This window comes from Cygnus olor, chromosome 4, assembly GCF_009769625.2.
Source record: "Cygnus olor isolate bCygOlo1 chromosome 4, bCygOlo1.pri.v2, whole genome shotgun sequence".
Taxonomy (NCBI): domain Eukaryota; kingdom Metazoa; phylum Chordata; class Aves; order Anseriformes; family Anatidae; genus Cygnus; species Cygnus olor.
The window spans coordinates 32412688-32432162 of record NC_049172.1 but is presented as its reverse complement, the minus strand read 5'-3'; the positions used below and the strand labels follow the sequence as shown (position 1 = coordinate 32432162).

Genomic DNA, 19475 nt, shown 5'->3' with positions numbered 1-19475 from the left:
ACTCACCTGAATTAAATATATATATACTTAGGGATATTTTAATGTTGTATTATCCATTCAAACAGTGGCAAGAATACAGCATCTGCAAAAAAAAAAAAGTTAGCTGGAGAATTTTTTATTAGAAGTCATGATCTGATGATGGGATGCAACTCTTCAGGTTATATACTGAATGGCAGGAGAATAATAATAAATGACACTTTGTGTGAATACAGTTCAGGAGATTTCCACCTCTTTCTTAGAACTGTGATGCGCATATTTAATTTTACAGGGTACAAGAAAAATTATGGATCTCTGAGTGTGCCAGGTGAAATGGTCTTTCCTAAAGGAGTAGGAAACTCTGACTTTACTGAATTCAGCAGTGAAACTCTCACTGAAGTCAGTGAAGTCAAGATTTTCACCATTGTGTCTCAAGTTTCTTGACTTCAGTTCATGTGTAAATCCTAAAGTCTGCTTTTGGTTTTCACTGTAATCCTCTTACGCTGATCTGGTTATGGAGAGAGGTTGGAAGAACTCCTCCAGTGTACAGCTGATGAACAAAACTTAAGCTCTCCTTTCACAGAGCCCTTACTGGGGGGTCAGGAGGAGGGCTGCCAAGGGAGGATGAAGAGTGGTGCAAGCAAAGTGTTTGGAAGTGGATGAGAGACACATAGCTGTGCAAGGTCACCCTTCTTGATTGGCATCACATGAACAACTTGGTGTAGCACTGCTCGCCTTTCAGACTCCTGAAGAACTGCATTCTGCAAAGCTTCCTGTCTTTACAGGGCTATATTGAATTGCAGTCAAATGTTGCATGCTCAGCAGTTGTTAACTTGGATTTCAAGGCCAGAAGTAGCACTAACTGCTGCATATTCTTGATCACAGAAGTTTTGTGTTGGGTCGGTATTCTGCGAAATTTAGTCTCTCTAAAACAAGCAAAGAAAACAAAACGAAAAATAAAACACAAAAATCCCCCCAAAACTTGTCTTAACATAAACTATGATAACTTAGGATATGCTTCTCTATGTAGTAAGAACAAAGCAGAGTGAGCTGTGTTGATTTTGGCTAACTGCCAAATAACTTTCCTAATTGAAATAAATGGAAAAATTTCCATTGGTTTCATTGGGACCAGGTTTTAGGTCTGAAACAGTAAACCCAGAGATACAAGTTAATAAAGGAGATTCTATTGGAAAGGCAAAGGTCAACCATCGGTTACTCGGTTGAAGACGCAGGCTTAACGCAATAACTTCATGTCTGTCAAACTTTATCAGATAGTTTATCATTTTTACTATCCTAAGAGCAGGATGCAGTAGATGTCTCAAAGAATAGATCAACTCAGCATGAACGGCTCAAAGAGAGGCACATAACTCTTAGAGTGATGTCAGCTTATTGAACATTTTTTGATGTGGCAGGGGAAAAAAAAAATCCCCATAATACTTCACTTCTGAAGCCTGGAATATGATTTACCTTTTCTCCTGTAAGTAGGGGTAGTGCTATTTCAAACCAGTTCTTAAATGAAGGGAGTTTTTTTTTTCCTCTTTGGTGATACTTTCCCTCTCTTTCTCCCCCTCCACCTCCCTTCCCCATAGGTGCTTACAGAATTACATTCCAGCCCATAGCTTAACCCTTTCTTGCCCCGTGTGCCGCCAGACCTCCATTCTGCCAGAGAAAGGGGTTTCTGCACTCCAGAACAACTTCTTTATTACCAACCTGATGGATGTCCTGCAACGAACGCCAGACAACAGCATTGAAGAGTCCTCCATCTTGGAGACTGTCACAGCTGTAGCTGCGGGCAAACCACTCTCCTGCCCCAATCATGATGGAAATGTAAGTGAGATGAACTCCCATGATATGCACAGGTACTGGTGTGTACTGACCAGTCGGGTTTGTCATGGACAGGTTATTTTAAATAGATAGTGGGGGAATTGGTATGATACGATTGCTTTGATTTTTATATTAGGTCAGCAAAGGCAAGTGACTTCTTAAAACCAGCAATACTCAAATGCATTCAGATGAGCATCTTAAAGTAACATTATTTCATCTTAACAACTCTCTTGGACGGTTCCTCCTTTTAGTACATTTGGTCAAAATTGCTCCCCTGCAAGCCCTGGACCTTGTGCCTTTGGCTCTTGGGGGACGGCTTTCCATAGCTGTCTTACTTGTAGGCTCAAATATTGCTGTGAGAACCTGTGGACTTTAGGCAGTATGAGGCAGGTACCTTATGAGCATAACTGACCCGCATACTGACCCCGAGAGATCTGAAGCAGTCCCAAAAGCTATGTGAGCGTGTTAACATAGCGCCAAGTAAAAGGCCATCCTAACTCAGGATGTGCTGGGTCAGCACAGGCTTAAAACAGAGAGCTTCTGTTTATCTGCAGTGCTTTGTGCATCCTGTGTATCAGTCCTCGGAGGCTGCTTTGTTGGTTTTTTTTTTTTTTTTTTTTTTCCCCCCACCTACTCTTTTTGTCCAGCATCCTCTCACATACACCCTCAAATGGTATCAGTGTGTTCACTGGCAAGTACCCTCAAAGTGAGTAAGTATTTCAATATTATTACAAGAACAACTCCAACTCTGCAGCTCACAGCATTTTCAACAGTAACCTGTGTGGTTTCATGGTAGGCAAATCAGCTTCTGTCTCAAAGCCAGGCTTATGCAAGTGTGTAAGTAGACCATATTGAAAAGCTGAGCCGTGTAGTGTTGTAAACTTCTGTGCAAGCCAAGAAATGTATGCCAGTATTTTAAGACAACTTTCTGTGAACTGTTTTATTCAATGCTCAGTTTAGGTATATGGGTTGTATAGGAATAATTCGGTTGATAGGTATTCATTGCTCTTACAGAGAAACAGCTCAGTTCGCTCTCTTTTACTAACCTGCTGCAATTAGGTTGACTTGTAGAACTGATTTGCTTTACAATCTGATTAATGAGTAACTTGTGTAACTTTTTTAGTGTGTGCTATACCTGTATGTGTGTAGTGGTTACTCATTAATGTATTCCTGATTTTTTTTTATTTACATTTTGTTGGATCTCCTTAACATGAATCACGATTCTTTTCTGATATAGGAATTGTGATAGGAGCCATTTCATATTTCATTGTGAAATGCAGAAAAAAAAGTCAAAATGAAGATGTTACTTGTTTTGTAATTTACATTATCAACTGATGACTCTTTGGGTGTATGTAGAAAAAACTGTCTTGCCTACAGTTGAAGTTGGGCCACCTTATAGTTTTCTGAAAATTCCTTTCTATGGAAAGACGTGTTTGTAAGTCCTCTAAAATAAACTTAGTTGTCTTGCCTTGAAACATAGCTTGCCTTTTCAGATGCTGGGTAGGGTGTGATGGGAATATCTTTTTGTTCCAGTAAATAACTGGGGGGGTGGGGGAGAGGCTGAAGATAACACCAATTTAAAGCTTTGTGAACTAGGAAATTAAAAGGTAAAGTGCACATTAATCACCATAATGGGGGGAACTGGGGTAAGTTTGGGGGAGAACTGACCAAGGCTGGCTGGGCAGGCCTGGCCGAAGGACAGGGTGTGCAGGGCAGGGTGCCAGGCACCGTGGGCCTGCCTGAGGAAATGGGCTGCTGCTGGCTTCATGGGTGCACAGCACGGCAGGGCACTGCGTGGCAAGGAGCAATATTGGAGTGAGCGAGGGGGGACTGAGGTGGTAGCTGGAGGAAGAGGCCTGCAAAGAACAGGCAGTCATTCTGCACTGAATCCTCTCCGCATTAACTTGTATATATTGGCTTGGGTATAATCATATGTATCATCAGATCCATTGTATTTTTACTCTCGAGGGAAAAATTTGCATCAAGTTTGTTTGATTTAAATATTTCCAGATTTTCTTTGTATTAGCTTGGAAACAAGTTTCTGTTTAAACAAGCTTTTTCAGCCTCTCCAGTGATGCTGGATTTAAAACTCTGTGATTAAAATCAGATAGAAACTGCTGTTTTTTTCTTACTGACTTTCCTGTCTGCTTCTACCTTAGCTTTCCTCAGGCCCTGTAGGTTAAGTGCTTTCCTTTCCAGTTGGTCTTGTTGCCACCGCTCATATTTTCCATACGTTTGTGTATATCCTATTTCTTCTGCACACATCCTCTCATCCTCTGTTGTGGCATCTTTGTTGTGTGCGTGCTTATGAAAAATGAAGCTCAGCTTGTAGTATCTTAACGTAAGAGATTTCCTGTGCTGGAACTATAAACTAATGCTTCCTCATTCACCAAACACAGAGCACAAAAATGTCCTTGTGAAACTGGGATAGTAGGACACACATGGTATGGAACTTTTGAAGCTGAGAGAAGGTTCTAATCTTATATCTGCACATGAAAATAAGATTGGCTTTATTCTCAGCTGCTAAACTCCTGTAACTCTGTTGGGCATAAGCATGCTAGTTTGGAAATGTTGGTTTACAATCATTTAGGGGCTAGGTATAGCCTGGACAGGAAACGATGTGTAACTGTAGGTCCATTACTATATAATATGGATTTTTTTCTTTTCTGAATTTGAAGTGAAAGCCAGCTTAGAGCCTAGGATCCTCGATTTTACAAGTGCAGTTTATTTTCTGCCTGTGGAGTGCAACAAGAGAATGCACCCAATACTAGATTAAACACTTGAAACAAGAGACCATGTCTCATCTCTGACTAGGTTTTTCTTGAAAGGTCATAGAACAGCTTGGGAACTTGACAGGTAAAAGGTGTTTAGAAAAACATTTCCTGAACTTGCACAACTTTTGCTTACAGCCTATGTGCTTCTCTTAGAAAAATAAGAAAGCATCTATCCTTGATGTTCTGATGAAATGGCTTCATAAAATATCTTTTAAACCCTTTTTTTCTCCTCACTTCTGTACTTCCCACTGTCTCACTTGTGTATCCCATTAAACTGTAATCTATTTTTTCTGTACTCTGCAATATTCAGTGTGTCATTGAGGCTAAATGAAAAATTCAGAATGTCAGAACTTAACCTTTAATGAGTATTAGCACTAATGAACTGAGATCACTGCTGGCAAAATATTGTTCTCCCTCACCAGAAATGCTTAATACAGTTAAGAAGCACTAGTCTGACTCTGATATAATCATATTTGATTAAATACAAGGGATTTAAGTGGTTTACTTGTATGTAAGTATGTTGTTTAAGTCATGACAGTTTTGTAAACTTTTATTTTAAATTTGCTTAAAGCTTTCGGGTTTACTGCATTGGTAGGCAAAAGCTAAGACTTGGGAGAACAGGAGTCTGTTTCTAAGTTTTGCCACATATTCTGGGAGGGTTGCTCAGGTAATCCAAACTTGTGTTCTTCTAAAAGCCCAAACATACAAATCTAAGGTACACACTAGCTCTGGGACAGAGGAACTGAGCATGGGTGAGAGATGGGGAAGAGGGCTGGCAAAGAGCAAACTCTTCCTTTTCTCTGGACTGGTGTTTTAATTCAAAGAAATAGAAAGCAGAGGATGAACAATATGATTATTCGGATGTAGTTTTGGATAAATGAGGCTTATTGTTGCTGAGAGCTTTTTTTCTTGAGACCTGAGGGCTGGAATCCATGTGCTTTGGCTTTGTGAAATCTATTTTAGGAGTACATGTAGACCTGATTATGCAAATGGAAAAAAACTAATCTGTAAATTCAGTTAAATTACAATGGTGGAGGTATGTGTGGATCTCTAATTAGATCACTGTGCTGAAATATCCTGGTCTGGTTTAAGGAAGAGTCAGTGGGTGGGATTTCAGAACCAGTGGGTATTAAGTCACATTTCATTACAGCTGGTAGGACTATTTTCATTGCCTGATTTTGTGACTTTAGTGGAAACATAGCAGAAGGCAATGTTGGATGCCACAGTATATCCTGCACAAGAGGACATTTGGAAAAAAGGGTTTCAGGCAATTTTTTTTTTTCCGAGATGCTTTGTGAAACAAACCTGAATCATGAAAAGTTTTCTGGGAATGTTACAAAATGTGATGCATTTGAATGATGCAAAATGTGAGGGGAGAGAGGAAAAGCTAGTAGTACATGTCTGCCTCTACTTAGAAATTAAGAAAAAATGAAATGTGTGGAATCTTAAATGATTTGTAAGTGCTAGATAAAATCTTAGGAAATCAGCTTATGCAAGCACTAGAGGCCTGAATTGTGTTAATATTAGCTTTTCTTTCTTCTTCAGCTACGGCACAATCCAAAGATTTTCATGGGAAATGAGCGCTCTTTCACTTGACATATTTTGAATGCAACTGAGGCAAAGAAGACAATTTCTATGCAGACATATACATTAGCTCTTTATGGTCTGCTTGCTATTACCATTTTGGCTTATATGTTTCTCTGGCACTTGAATAAAGAGGAAGAAAGTCAATTAGGCTAAAATTTAATTTTCCAATGGGATACTTTCTCTTGTATATATTGTTGTAAATATGATGATATTGTTATGAAGTATTCAATAGGAAGCAGAAATATTAAATTATTCTATCATTGTACCCAAAGATAAAAAATATAGAACAAGTAAAAAGCTTGTTAAAATCTCTTGAACATGAGCATTAAATTATGAAGAGACAGAAAGATGAACTTTTGACACTGATTCAAAATAAGTGAACTTTTATGACTATATAAAACGGCTTATAGTTTCCTAATAAAATGTTGTTCATTTTGGTTGGTTCTGGTTGCAAATTTTTGAAGCCTTTGTAAATAATTGAATCCTAAACTCTGTTTAACTGATTTCCTCTGTGCTTGTGAAACTGCCCCACATCTCAGAGCCCACCAAAGTAACTGCCAGGTCTCAGAGGACCCACTACTGTCTAAGTTCAGACTTACTGGAGCAGTGTTAATGGGAGTTGCCATTATTTAGATCTACATGTTCTTTCCTTACCCAGTTAATAGGGGGGCAGCTTTTACTTTGTTTCTAAAGTGGCTTACACAAATGGCCATCAAATGACTGAACCCTCACTGCGTGTGAATCTCATGTCTTGTGAATTGAGATAAGAAGGAAAGGAGCTTATCACAGGGAAATCCCTATTAATGCTAATAGCCACATGGAAATTGCGGTTCTTACTTCTCCCTCCTAATTCTCAAGACTTGGAACAGCCAGTTACTTTGGAGCTGTTACAGGGCCCTCTGCTCACCTGAAAACAGCTGGTTCTACTCTACCCACACAACCACCTAATGTCAACCTACATCTCCAGCACACTCCTTTGTGTGAGGTCTGAGTGCCAAAAGCATCAACCGAGTTATTCAAGATTCTGAGCTATGTTCTGAGTGCAAGAAATCTGCCAATGGTTTGCTTTGAAGCATATACTGTGAGCTTCCTTATATACTCAGTAATAAGCCTAAAATTATTTGTGCTCAAGAACTTTCAAGCTGTAAAAGAATGTCTCATGCTGAATTTGCGTGTATGTGCATTATTTTGACTATCATATGATTTTGCACACAGCACTTTTCTTTACCATCATGAATATAGTCAGATTTGGGGGTATTTATTACACAATAAAGGCCTTATTTTTTAATCACCAGACAGCATTTTACTGGGTATTTAACAGGTTGAAACAATCTTCTGCTCTTTTAAGTGTAGATCAGCACTCTTATTATAGTCTCAGATTTGGCGTTTTGATGGTTTTAAGGGATTAGTAGTGGGATATAGAGCTTTTTCCCTGCAGCACATTTGTTCATTGAGGGTGTTTTTTCTGTAGCAAATAAACATGGCGTTTGGTGATCTCGGTTGAGTTTGTGTTGCACAAGTGGCCCTGCTAAGAAAAACAACCTAAGCTTGCACTTTCTGTGGCAGCCCCTTAAGGGAGACAAAGGATTAAGTTAGTGAGGGGACCAGAATGCCCTGATTTTTTTTGAGTTGTTTCATGGAGTAGTAGAGAGACACCAAAGTTTGCTATTGCACAGTATAAAGATGATGTTAGGGCTAGCATTGAGGTCCATCATTGAATTTGCCAGCTTGCTGTTCTGATGCTTCCTGATAGAATAAAATGCATTTGGTAGGAGATATGTAACAATAACAGACAACCGTTAAGCAGTATATTGTTGGTGTCTTTGTTTCATGTTGAACTGTAATGATGGTACTGCTGCTATGTCTGAATCTAGAGTTGTGCACTTTTTCAGGTGATGGAATTTTACTGCCAGTCCTGCGAGACAGCCATGTGCCGGGAGTGTACAGAGGGAGAACATGCAGAACATCCCACAGTACCACTCAAGGATGTGGTGGAGCAGCACAAGGCTTCCCTCCAAGTCCAGCTGGACGCTGTCAACAAACGGTATGGAGTCTCCATGGGTTATTTTTCAGTTTTACCACTGTCTTCCTGTGTTACCCTGGGTAGATGTTTTAATGTGCTTGTGCCATGGACCTCTACCTGCAAAATAGGGGATGATGTAAGGGAAAATATGAGGACAGTATAAAGGAAAAAAATCCATTGAGAGTGATGCAATGAGGGATTAAAGAAAAGAGCAAAAGATACCTATTTGTGTTTTGCAAAACAGAAGCTGTTGGAAATACAAGTGTCTTCCAAAGAAGGAGCATAAAATGTTAAGGAGAAAAGTACTAGCCAGCCATGAATTTAATAATAAATAAGTAATACTGTATGCTTAGACTAGTACAAGCTTTACTCTGGCAGGAAAGCTTAAAAAAAAAAAAAGTGGGGCACATCTGATTCCCTCTTCTCTAGTAGACACGTCTGCATAAAGGACAGAGAATCCAGCGCCTCCCTGTTGGAACTGCCTGAAGTGTAATGGATTTCCACAAGGGAGGGCCCTGGCTTAGCCTTGTTTTATCAGACCCAAACCATTATGTGGTTATAAAAAGAATGAACTTACTTCTGGGAAATGACCGAGTTTAAAGACAGCCTGGTGATGAGATTGTTTCATCAAAAAATGTCAGGGCAAGGGCCAATGTTTAATAACTTTTGAAACAGCAATCTTTGTAATTTAATCCCTCCCTCAGGCTTCCAGAGATCGACTCAGCACTTCATTTTATATCTGAAATCATACACCAGTTAACCAACCAAAAGGCTAGCATTGTAGATGACATTCATTCCACTTTTGATGAACTCCAGAAGACTTTAAATGTGCGAAAGAGTGTGCTGCTTATGGAACTGGAAGTGAATTATGGCCTTAAACACAAAGTAAGATGCATGTTTTGTTTCAATGAAAAGCTATTAATTTAACAGCCAGTTTTTACAAATGATGCAGGACGCCACTTTGACAAATTGTATCTGAAATCCAGAGGAGAACTTTGTCTTCCTGAAATCAAGTACTTCACAGCCTTGCTTGTGGGTGCACACTCTCGAAAATGGAATCCAGATCCTGTATGGGTAGCTAGCCCCATGCATGTGGTGTGAGGAGATCTAAAACAGCCAGCACAATGAGTAGGTATCTGCTTAAAGCCCACGTGTTTCATGTACAGATGCCAATAAGTGAATACCAAACTAAAGTCTGAAATCCTTGGGCTGCAATCCCATGAACCTTCTCATGAAGATACAGGCCAAACAATTTCTGCCGAAGAATTGAGCAAGGCTTACTATTTTGCTTTAAAGCACTGTTTTCCTTTCAAATGCCTGGTAACATATTTTGTCCTAGAAGTTGTGGGTTGAGGATTAATAGGTCTGAATTCAGATTCTGAATTCTGTTTGTCTGAACATATCCAAGGTGTCCCAAAACTGTATTTTCTTAGCAAGAATATATACTCAGTTTGTGTATGAAGTTCACACAAGATGGAATATGATGATAAATTATCTTACTGTTTTTTAAAGGGGCATGTTCAACTGTTTTAGGATTTACAGAACCAAAGTTTATGAAGCTGCATATAAGCAATAAAAGAGGTATTTCCTGTTTGTATAGCAAGAGTGATTAGAAACAAATTTTGTTTTGGACTGAACAGTAGGCCTGCAAAATAATTCAAACCCAAATATTTCATCATTCTGACCTTGCAAAAATAAAATAAAAAAAATGGAAGAGCTACTCTTTACTAAAAGAAAGTTAGCCAGTCAACTTTGGTTGTCCAGTGGACTGAGAGAGGCCTCATGTAAAATGCTCTAAACACATCTGAAATGCTAATTATGGTAGGACTTAATATTTTCCATGTCTATAATGAAAGAAAGAGACATTGAGAGTATAACGGTTTTAAAATGTAGCTGCAAATTGTCTTCCTCCACAGTCTGTGGTTTATCCTGAGTGTACGGGTTTTTGTCATCCCAGGACTTTACTAACTATGCTGCCTGTTTAACTGTTTATGGCCTGGAATAAAGGCATGGCAGATCAGAAATGCCCATTACTGAATCCTGAGAGGTTTTTAGATGCCTCTCTAGGCATCTAAACAGATAACAGTTAACAGTTTTTTGGTGTCCGTCCGTCCTCCCCCGCCCCCCCATGGGTGGAGAGAAAGAGATAGCTACATAAAAATCAGAAAAAAAATGCCCTTAGTATCATTACATAGTGTTTATCAGCATGAGAAGAGTATTTCATAGTAATAGACACAGAGTCTCTAAGTTTAATTTAAAATTAACTAAAGTGTTTCAAAAATACTAATTTTACAGTGACAGTCAACAAAATAACCTCTCTGATCCACTATAATGCCTGTGCCCTAGTTCTTTTCTGTAGGAAAAACGTACCACATGTGTGACTGGGTCCTTTGGTTTGAGGATTTTGTCAGTGGAGATTGTGCGGGATAGCTGGAATGTTTGTGTTTGTTTGTGTTTTCCAGACTCCCATGAATTTCTCTGTTAGGTTGTTATAATTCAGGGATCTTTTTTCTAATTCATTGCAAAACTGGTTTAAAAAAATGTTAGCCTTGTTCCCAGCCCACACTTAACAATTTTGAGGTCAATACTGTTTTAAGGATTTCAGACTGAGGGCCAGAACTGAGCCTATAATAAAGCTCCTTTTCAGTCTTAAATATAGAGTAGCTAATTGCTGCCCACCAAAATTTCAGGCTACTCAGCCCAACTCTTTCCAGTATCCTCAGTCCATCCTTTACGTTTTGCTCTACTGACTGCTGACAATGGGGAATCATCTTTCCAACTTCTGCTGGGGGAACTTTTACTGGGTGTCAGTACGTCAGGATGGATGTAGATTCCTTCTTGTCCATCCCCACAGAGGAAGGAGTAACACAAAGTTTCCTCTGGCCCTGAAGAAATCATTTTACAAAGTCCTTGCAGCCTTCCTTATTCATGGGCCTGGTGATTCTTAAAATCTCTCTCTCTCTCTGTGCAGACAACTTGCTTCACATTAACTATCTCATTAACTGTAATTGAGAATTAGATGGAAAGGTGCTTAAAATTCTACATTTTTTTATATTTAAAAAATAATAATAAAAAGAAAAATAAAGGCAGGTAAAGGCAATAATTCAACCTAGTGACAGTGGATCTTTGAAGCCCTAGAGACCCAAAATGGCGTACGTTTTTTGTGTCACAGTGTGGTATTCCAAGAACGTGCAGGGAATCAGTACAGTACATTTTCTAAAAGGAAACTGTAAAATAAACTGTAAAGTGAAGCACTATAAATTGTGTTCCTACAAACGCCTTCAGGCAGAAAGCATGCAGCGTCTTGCTAGCACAGATCTTGCAATGTGATGCTAATCTGTTTGGCAATGCACACAGGTCCTCCAAACGCAGCTGGATACCTTACTGGAAGGACAAGAGAGCATTAAAAGCTGCAGCAACTTTACGGCCCAAGCCCTCAACCACGGCACTGAAACCGAAGTGTTGCTGGTGAAGAAGCAGATGAGCGACAAGCTGAATGAGCTGGCTGAGCGGGACTTCCCATTGCAGCCCCGTGAAAACGACCAGTTGGACTTCATAGTGGAAACGGAAGGCCTGAAGAAGTCCATTCACAATCTGGGTACCATTTTAACCACCAACGCTGTTGCCTCTGAAACAGTCGCCACAGGTGAGGGGTTGAGGCAGACCGTGATCGGACAGCCCATGTCTGTTACCATCACAACGAAGGACAAAGATGGGGAGCTCTGTAAATCTGGGAACGCTTACCTCACTGCTGAACTGAGCACGCCTGACGGGAGTGTAGCAGACGGGGAAATACTTGACAATAAAAACGGCACTTACGAATTTTTGTATACTGTTCAGAAAGAAGGGGACTTCACTTTGTCACTGAGACTTTATGATCAACATATCAAGGGCAGCCCATTTAAACTTAAAGTGGTCAGGTCAGCAGATGTGTCCCCTACCACTGAAGGGGTTAAGAGGCGCGTTAAATCTCCTGGCAGTGGTCACGTGAAGCAGAAAGCTGTGAAAAGACCTGCGAGCATGTACAGTACTGGAAAAAGAAAAGAGAATCCCATTGAAGATGATTTGATCTTCAGAGTAGGTACGTGACTTGTGCTAACTACTAATATTATTAAAAATAGTTCAGTGAAACTGCATGAAAAATTCTAGAAGTTAAATTATTTTAAGGTTAAAACTGTAAGTAGAGCAACCTGATAGTACCTTTAGGCCTCTTGGTTATTGTTGATATATAAAACTTAAAAGCACATGCTTCAGACATTTTATTTGCAAATATTTAATTGGAATTTGGGTTAAGAAATGCATGTATTTGATTTAGGATAAATTTTTTTTACCACCTCTCCTGTATTCTACTGGGCATCATAAAGTGGCAATATAATAAGGTTAATGCTGCAGATTTAGATTAAATTACTTCTTTAAAAAGTTGCATGGAAGCAAAGTTGGAGGACTCCCCCTCTAAAATGATTACCCCCCCCCCAATCTAAACATGTTTGGTGCTTTAGATGGTGTAATATTATCTCTAAATTTGTGTGTTTCTAATGCTTGGTAAAAATATGACATCTATGTGTCATTGTGATTTTCTTTCAGGTCTTTTGATGCAATCAATTTTAAAGCTCTCTAACAATTCATAATTCAAAATGGCTGTAAAATGGCTTTGTTTGATTAAAACAAAACAAAAAACTACAGAAACTTTTCACTTTGTACAACTAAAGAAGAAAACAAAGTTAACTCTTGATACGTGCAAGTCTGGATTTCAGCAGTAGGTATACCAGGTTTGACCACTAGTCAGCAAGGTAGCTTTCCTTCTTGTTGTAGAAAATGGATGATGGTTAATCCTGGAGGGATTTTCAGTAGTTCTGCTGAAAACTAATCTGGATACCACTTGTCAGTCAGTTAGCCCTGTCCATCTGATTTCTTCTCTGTCAGTATTTCTTTAGGAATCTTTACTATGATAGACAGTCTGTGCAATAACCTAAGTTTTATATCAGAAAATGCAGTCAGCACGCGCACTTTGCTTACTGGTAGGACAGTACAGTGCAACCTTTGGATGGAGCAACTCATAAAATGTCCTGCCTTTCCCAGATGGCCAGTGCATTTCCTTGTAAGATAAACAACCCCCTATATGTAACAACTACAAGCATTTTTACAGAGTCAATGATACCCATTTTACTGTTAGTAAGGCTAAGTTTTATGGTGATTCAGACCTTGTCTGAAAGAAAGCATCTCTCTGACCTCTTCTGGGAGTGGTCGTGGCATGTTTTATGCTAGACAGAGAAGGGGCTAGATGGGCAGGTTCAGATTGAAAAGGTCTCCCTAAGTCTGTAGCAGACAGGAGCAGGACAGAAAAGCCTGCACAGGCACAGCATGCTTGGGAATGGCAGGGGGCCATTGTGGCTGACCCTTCACACAGCACTAAGCACGTACATCAAGCGTTAATTTGTCTGTTTGTGGAAATTGTCGATCTAAATGGAGACAAGGTTGACCCACCTTTCAAAATTCCTCTTAGAGTCAAATACAAAAATACATGCGTTTAATAGTAAATACTTAAGAAAAAATGTCCTGAAATTATTTTGAAACTTTTAATATTCTTGTTATAAACCTTTCAATATGGAACAGGATTTCAGATTACAGTTTCCACCTCTGTATCCTTTGTTTCTAGTGACCATTTTCTAACCTAACTACCAAACAGTAGTATGGCTGTAGTTTTTTTTCACTTTTGTCCAAACTGTTCTCTCCAATACATCATAAACTCTAAAGCAGTCTTGAATGTTGTTTGAAAAGTGCAGGTTTTTTTTGTTGTTGTTGTGATGAAATGATTATGTGCTTTATTTCGGAGTTTTTCCTCCTCCCCGTTTGCTGTCTTCCTTGCTCTGTGTCCCCACCTCCTCCAAAAAACAAGAAAGAAACAAAAAAAGAGAAATGCATAGCTCTAGTTCTAGAGCTTTAGCTTGATGAAACCCCTTGGGAGTTTCCACATTTGGGATACATGGATTGCTGTTTTATTAAAAAACAGAACTGAGGGTAATGCTTCATCCCATTCCACGTTCTGTTCTCAACCACTGATTTCTCAGAATGATCCTGCATAGGGATGTCCCTGTGGGGTTACGCATACTTCATCTGAAAAGTCTCTTAAGTATTTGCAGCTGCGGTGCTCTAGCTTTTTACACTATTCCAACATATGTGCAATTAATAAACACAGGTAAAACTTCTGATGTTTTCACAGGGATAGCCTTCAGGGATTTAAGATTTTGTCCAGTTCCAGTTGCAATGCACTTGGAAAAGTTGAATTTCGGTTCATTTGTTGATGAAGTTTAAAAAAATAAATAAAGTTTATTGCTGCTTTCCAACACAACTGTGTATTTTTATTTTGAGCTCTGATAGCCCTGGCCGAATCTGGATTTTTGTTCTAAACTGGGCAAGATAAAGCCTGTAGTTGGGCTGCCAGAGGCTCGTACAGCTGTGTTGGAGAATCATACTGTAATATTCCTATGGGCATCCGAGTATATGGAGCATGCCCTTGTATATACGCTGATATATGGACTTGTATGCACAAGTAAATCAGTCAGCTCCTCGCAGGAGATAGTTCTTGTGCGAGTATTAAGAAATAACATTAATACAACATTAGTGCAGGTAAGTGCTTTCATTCATGGGGAACTGGGCATTGCATCCTTTGCCAATTCCATCATATTCATGGCTTTTAAAAAGGCATGTGGTTCTATCTAGACACTTTAGGGTCACGCTATTGACTGCACATTCATACAGTTATATAATTCATTATTTAAAAGAGCAGAGTATTTCTTGCTTCCTCTTCTTCTCTCTCAATAATTTATAACCTCAACTTTTTTTTTTTTAAGCAGGCATGAGCTGTAAGAGTGTGTCCATGCAGTTATCGTGTTTCAGATGTTACAGCCTGCTAAACTTGCTACAGGAATGAAAATAAACAAGTAAATGCATAGTTTTACAGAAATCCATCTCTGTGGCATGTACTTAGTTCGTGCAAATGCAAACAAAAATGTGTTTGTGATATCCAGAACATAATTGTTCTATGATGGTTTTCACTACTGCTGCAAGTGGTAGGAAGCATTAATGTGAGAGGAAAGGCTCTTTTGTTACCCAGCTTTTGTGCCTTAAACCCACGCTGAGTGGAGGAATGTGGAGGTGAGGGAAGTGTCAGCCACTTCTACCTTCCCTGTAAACCTCTCCCAGGTCCCCCAAAGGAGGGTTAAGAGCCATGGGTGGCATCAGATAGCTCCTCCTCTGTCCAGGGCCCTGTCTTGTACCCCAGCTCTGCCATGCTGGGCTGTATGTCTTGGTACATTTTTTTTCTTTTCTTTTTCTGGCACTTTTCATGACTGGGTTCTTTGACGGTATTTAGCAGTAGTGGTGCCATTTCCCACTTCAACTGCTTTTTCTCTTTTTCTCTTCATTTCTTTGTGCTTGGACTTGGCATCAGACACAGCCAGATGGAGAGTTGGCTCTCTGCTAGAAAGTTCAATTTTCCTTTTCCTCAGACTGTGTTTAGTTCTCTCTTCAACCATGTAACTGAGCGGCTAAGTTTAACTGGTAAGTTTAATGGGTGTAAATCACTCCACTTTAAAAAAAAAAAAAAAAAAAAGAAAAGAAAATAAGCCTTTAACAGTGCTCTCTGTCAGCTTCCTTACTAGGTGTGGATGTCATCATCTGGGCTGTTATCAGTGCTGAAAGCAAATAGGAGCCTTATTGTGAATTTACCCCATAAGAGGTCGTGAAGAAGGCCCGTGTAATAATAGCTGGTAGCCTGATAAAGAGTACAGTTTCAAAGCAGGCTTAGGGGGAGCAGAAGGGTTAGATTTACATTTGACAAATAATAAATGGGGAGCAGCGAGTTGGTTTTAGGGAAATGTTTAAATTTTCTAGGGGACGTGTTCTTAATCTGGTATTTATTCTTTAATTTTCTCTGAAGGCGTCAGCCTGACATTCTGTATTGGATTGTCCAATTTGAAAGAAACAGGGCTGCCTACAGATATGTTCTTCTTAAGCAATTACAAAAATAAAAGTGGGTTCTCTGCGTGGACATCCTGAAAATATGTCTTATTTTTCTAACTGATTAGCCCCCTTGTATGCATGGCTCAGAGGAATCCCAGCTCCCCCATAGCAAGCAGCACCTGCTCCATGCATTCCACCATCCCATCCCAACCTTTGCAGGAGGTCCAACCCTATCCACGTTACGGCCTGGCTAAGGGCGTCGGGGAAGGAAGGGATGTGCAGGTGTAGCTGTTCATGCAGCACGGAAATATGACACGTGGAGTGCACAGGCCCCTGACACGCTTTCATCAGTTGCTTTCCACTCTCCGTTTTAGAAACTAGGAACAAACCAATTAAGAAGTAGTAGTATATGTTTTCTATGCAGAATTTAGACTTCTGTAGAAATAGGAAAGCCTTGTAATGGGGAAATAGAATTTCATTTTCCAGTTTATGAGCTCAAATCCCTCTGAGGCCAGTCATCAACTCTTTATAGGCTTGTGATTGCCAGTGTGAAATTTGGCCAGACCTATGCTGTGTAGATTTGCAGCCATACCTGTATTGGACTGGGGCTGAAGAACTCTGATGTCACAGACTGAGGTAATGACCTGTAATGACAGAGAGCTGCTCTTGGTTTGCCTGCTGTCGTCTGGGGTCTTGCTGCTGTCCCAGCAGGGAACTGTGGCTGAGAACATGTGGTGCACCCACCCCTAGGACCCGTGTACACCTAGCTGCGGTGGGGCTCTGTCGCACAAGCAAGGCTTGGCAGAGCTCTTTGCCAAGCTTTTAGGGGCAGATGTTGCATTAAGCGAGTATAAATTAGCTCAAACTCCACTACTAACAGTATGTGTGTCTGCCAGAGTTCCTACTGAATTCCTCTTTACAGGTTACAAACACTGTGTGCCTTCGTGCAACAGAGTGGCTTTAAAACTTAGGTAACTTGGATTAGTAACACTGATGTTTATTCTACAATAAGTATGTAGTTTATTAAGTCTGATTTAGTACAATTTTGCTACAGGGCCTCTTGTGTTTCAGTTGTATCTATTACAGGAGAGGCATATCCTAATAATGTGTAGGGTTTGACTAAATATTTCTTGGCCCTCTGAGAAAAAAAGAAATGAAGCTAAGGAACAAAGGAACAAGAAAGCAATTCCTTCATATTTGTCTGTGCTTTCCATGCTGTTCAGTTTTATCTTTTTTTCTTTTTTTTTTTTTTTCCAATACCACATAGAGAACAGTCCCAGAAGAAGTATTCAGTGTTGTAGGCAGGAAAGAAATGGTAGTTAAACAACATGTTATTGGTACTGCATCCTCAGTCTCCCCTTTAATATCTAAGCTTTCTGCAGGGTTTTTGTCTCTGAATACATTCCCTTTCTGCTGGGGGGAGTGGTATGTGTTCTTCTTCTGTTTTAGGAAGCTGGTAAATCTAGGTTAGCAAGCAGGAAGGTTATTATTCATGTCAGTGAAACTTAGCAAAAAAAAAAACACTTCTATTTTTATGAGTATCGAAAATGAACATTGTTCAGCAGGTTTGTCCAGATGCCCAGCACTTACACAGCAGACTTAGGTATGTGATGTAATTTTTAACAACCCCTGTGATTTTAATAGGTTTCTAGGTTTTTTTCTTCTTTTTGGTGAGATTCAACCTGGCCTGTACTGTGCAAGAATAAAAGAGTGAAGTTTTGCAGCATTCTGGGTGTGCTGTATTGTCTTGGGCTGAAAAATGGATACTCACTTGTTGAAAGCATATCTTCAAACTAAATTACTTGGTTTGTGCAGGGTACACTGAATAACACCAGCAGAAATTAGATAGGGCTAAATCCAATCTGATTGTTTATTTAGAGAACTGTATACAACGATGGTTTGAAAGGAGCTGTTCCATGGATCTGATTCCTAATGGCTCTGTTCAGACCGCCCTTTGAAAACTCTGCTCTCCTCTCCCAATCCCAAACATCTGCCACAGAAATTGCAGTAAAATGTCTTTTTCCTCCGTTGTGCCCCTCAGTAGCTCAGAGCCAGTAGGGAGGCAAGGCTGGTCAATGAGAAATATGAAAGATGCAGGTTTTTATCTGCAAACCAGGCTGTGTGGGAAACCCTCTAACAAGGATCCGCAAACCATCCTTTAGCCCCAGCCCTGGGCTGGGGTCAGTCAGGCTGACTGACTGACTGACTGCCTGGAGAACAGAAGACAAAGCATTGGTTGCCTTTGTGTAGAGGGGTGATACCTCACAGTAAAAGATTTGCTGAAGTTTCTCTCTCAGGCAGGTGTTTGTAAGGCAGGAATCTACTTAACAGGGTGGAGCTGTCATCCTTTGGTATTACGGACGTGGCTGCAGGATCCTGCTTTCCCAGAGTGTGGACATGCACTACTACAAGCTTTCCTCTCAACTGAGCTGCTGCCACTGGCTGTGCCTGGCTTCACATCTTTGCTGGCATAGTGAATTGTTCAAAGTTATCTGTTTTCTTCTTGAACATAATTTAAGAAATAAGGTGTGTGTTTCACTAACCTCAGCTGAGCTCTTCAGAGAAATTTGTCCTGTTGCAGAGGAGACTGTAGAGGAGCCTGTGTGCAAATTAGGACCTGTGTCCTGGGTTTAATAACTGCAAAGTGCTATTCACAAGAATGCTGCATGGAGCCGGATTTCATCTGCACACTGTGCTAGTAAAATACGGTTTCTAAAACTTACTGTGAAATGTTACTATGGCATTCCTGGGTAACTTCTTTTCTTTTTCTTTTCCTCCCCCCACCACCACCTCCCTCCCCACCCCCCTTTGATGCATATGTGAAGAAAACTCTGAGTAACTCTTTATATAGATCTCATTTATCTTTAAAAATGAACATTTTTCTAAGGGGAAAGCGCATACATTCCATAATGGTTGTGCTAGTTGGTTCCAGATGCTCTAGCTTGCACCTCCTCTTTTCTAACAAATGTTTTGCCTCTTCTCTCAGTATTAAAAGGAACGCTTCTTACTTTTCATCCACTCTCTTTGGCTAAAAGGCAAAAAGGAAACTTAACATTAACATATGGTGGAAAAAAATTACTGCAGGCATCCCTCAGGCAGTGCTCAGTAAAAGAATACAGTGGAATGGCTCAAGTGTGGGCAACATAATTGGTGCATAACTCACTATTCCCTTAACACATAGTTTCCTCTTGGACTACAAAAACCGAGGAGCATTTGCCTTGTTGAGAAGATGTAAGCATACAGAGATCAAGAAAACAAGGCTTGGAACAAAGGGACTTGTTCTCAGCACCAGGTAACAAGGAGTTAAATGTTGCTTGTTAGCCAGTGAC

The 19475-nt window shown here is 40.0% G+C and overlaps 1 protein-coding gene across 24 annotated transcripts in view; it reads left to right on the top strand.

Moving 5' to 3' along the window:
* Positions 1–19475, top strand: part of TRIM2 (tripartite motif containing 2) — a 112471-nt gene that overhangs the window by 72910 nt on the left and 20086 nt on the right. For all 24 annotated transcript variants that reach the window (XM_040555028.1, XM_040555030.1, XM_040555031.1 and 21 more), the window contains 4 exons: positions 1566–1803; positions 8054–8205; positions 8889–9069; positions 11542–12265. In XM_040555028.1, the coding sequence (XP_040410962.1) occupies positions 1566–1803; positions 8054–8205; positions 8889–9069; positions 11542–12265 (1295 nt within the window). The remainder of the gene's footprint in view (positions 1–1565; positions 1804–8053; positions 8206–8888; positions 9070–11541; positions 12266–19475) is intronic.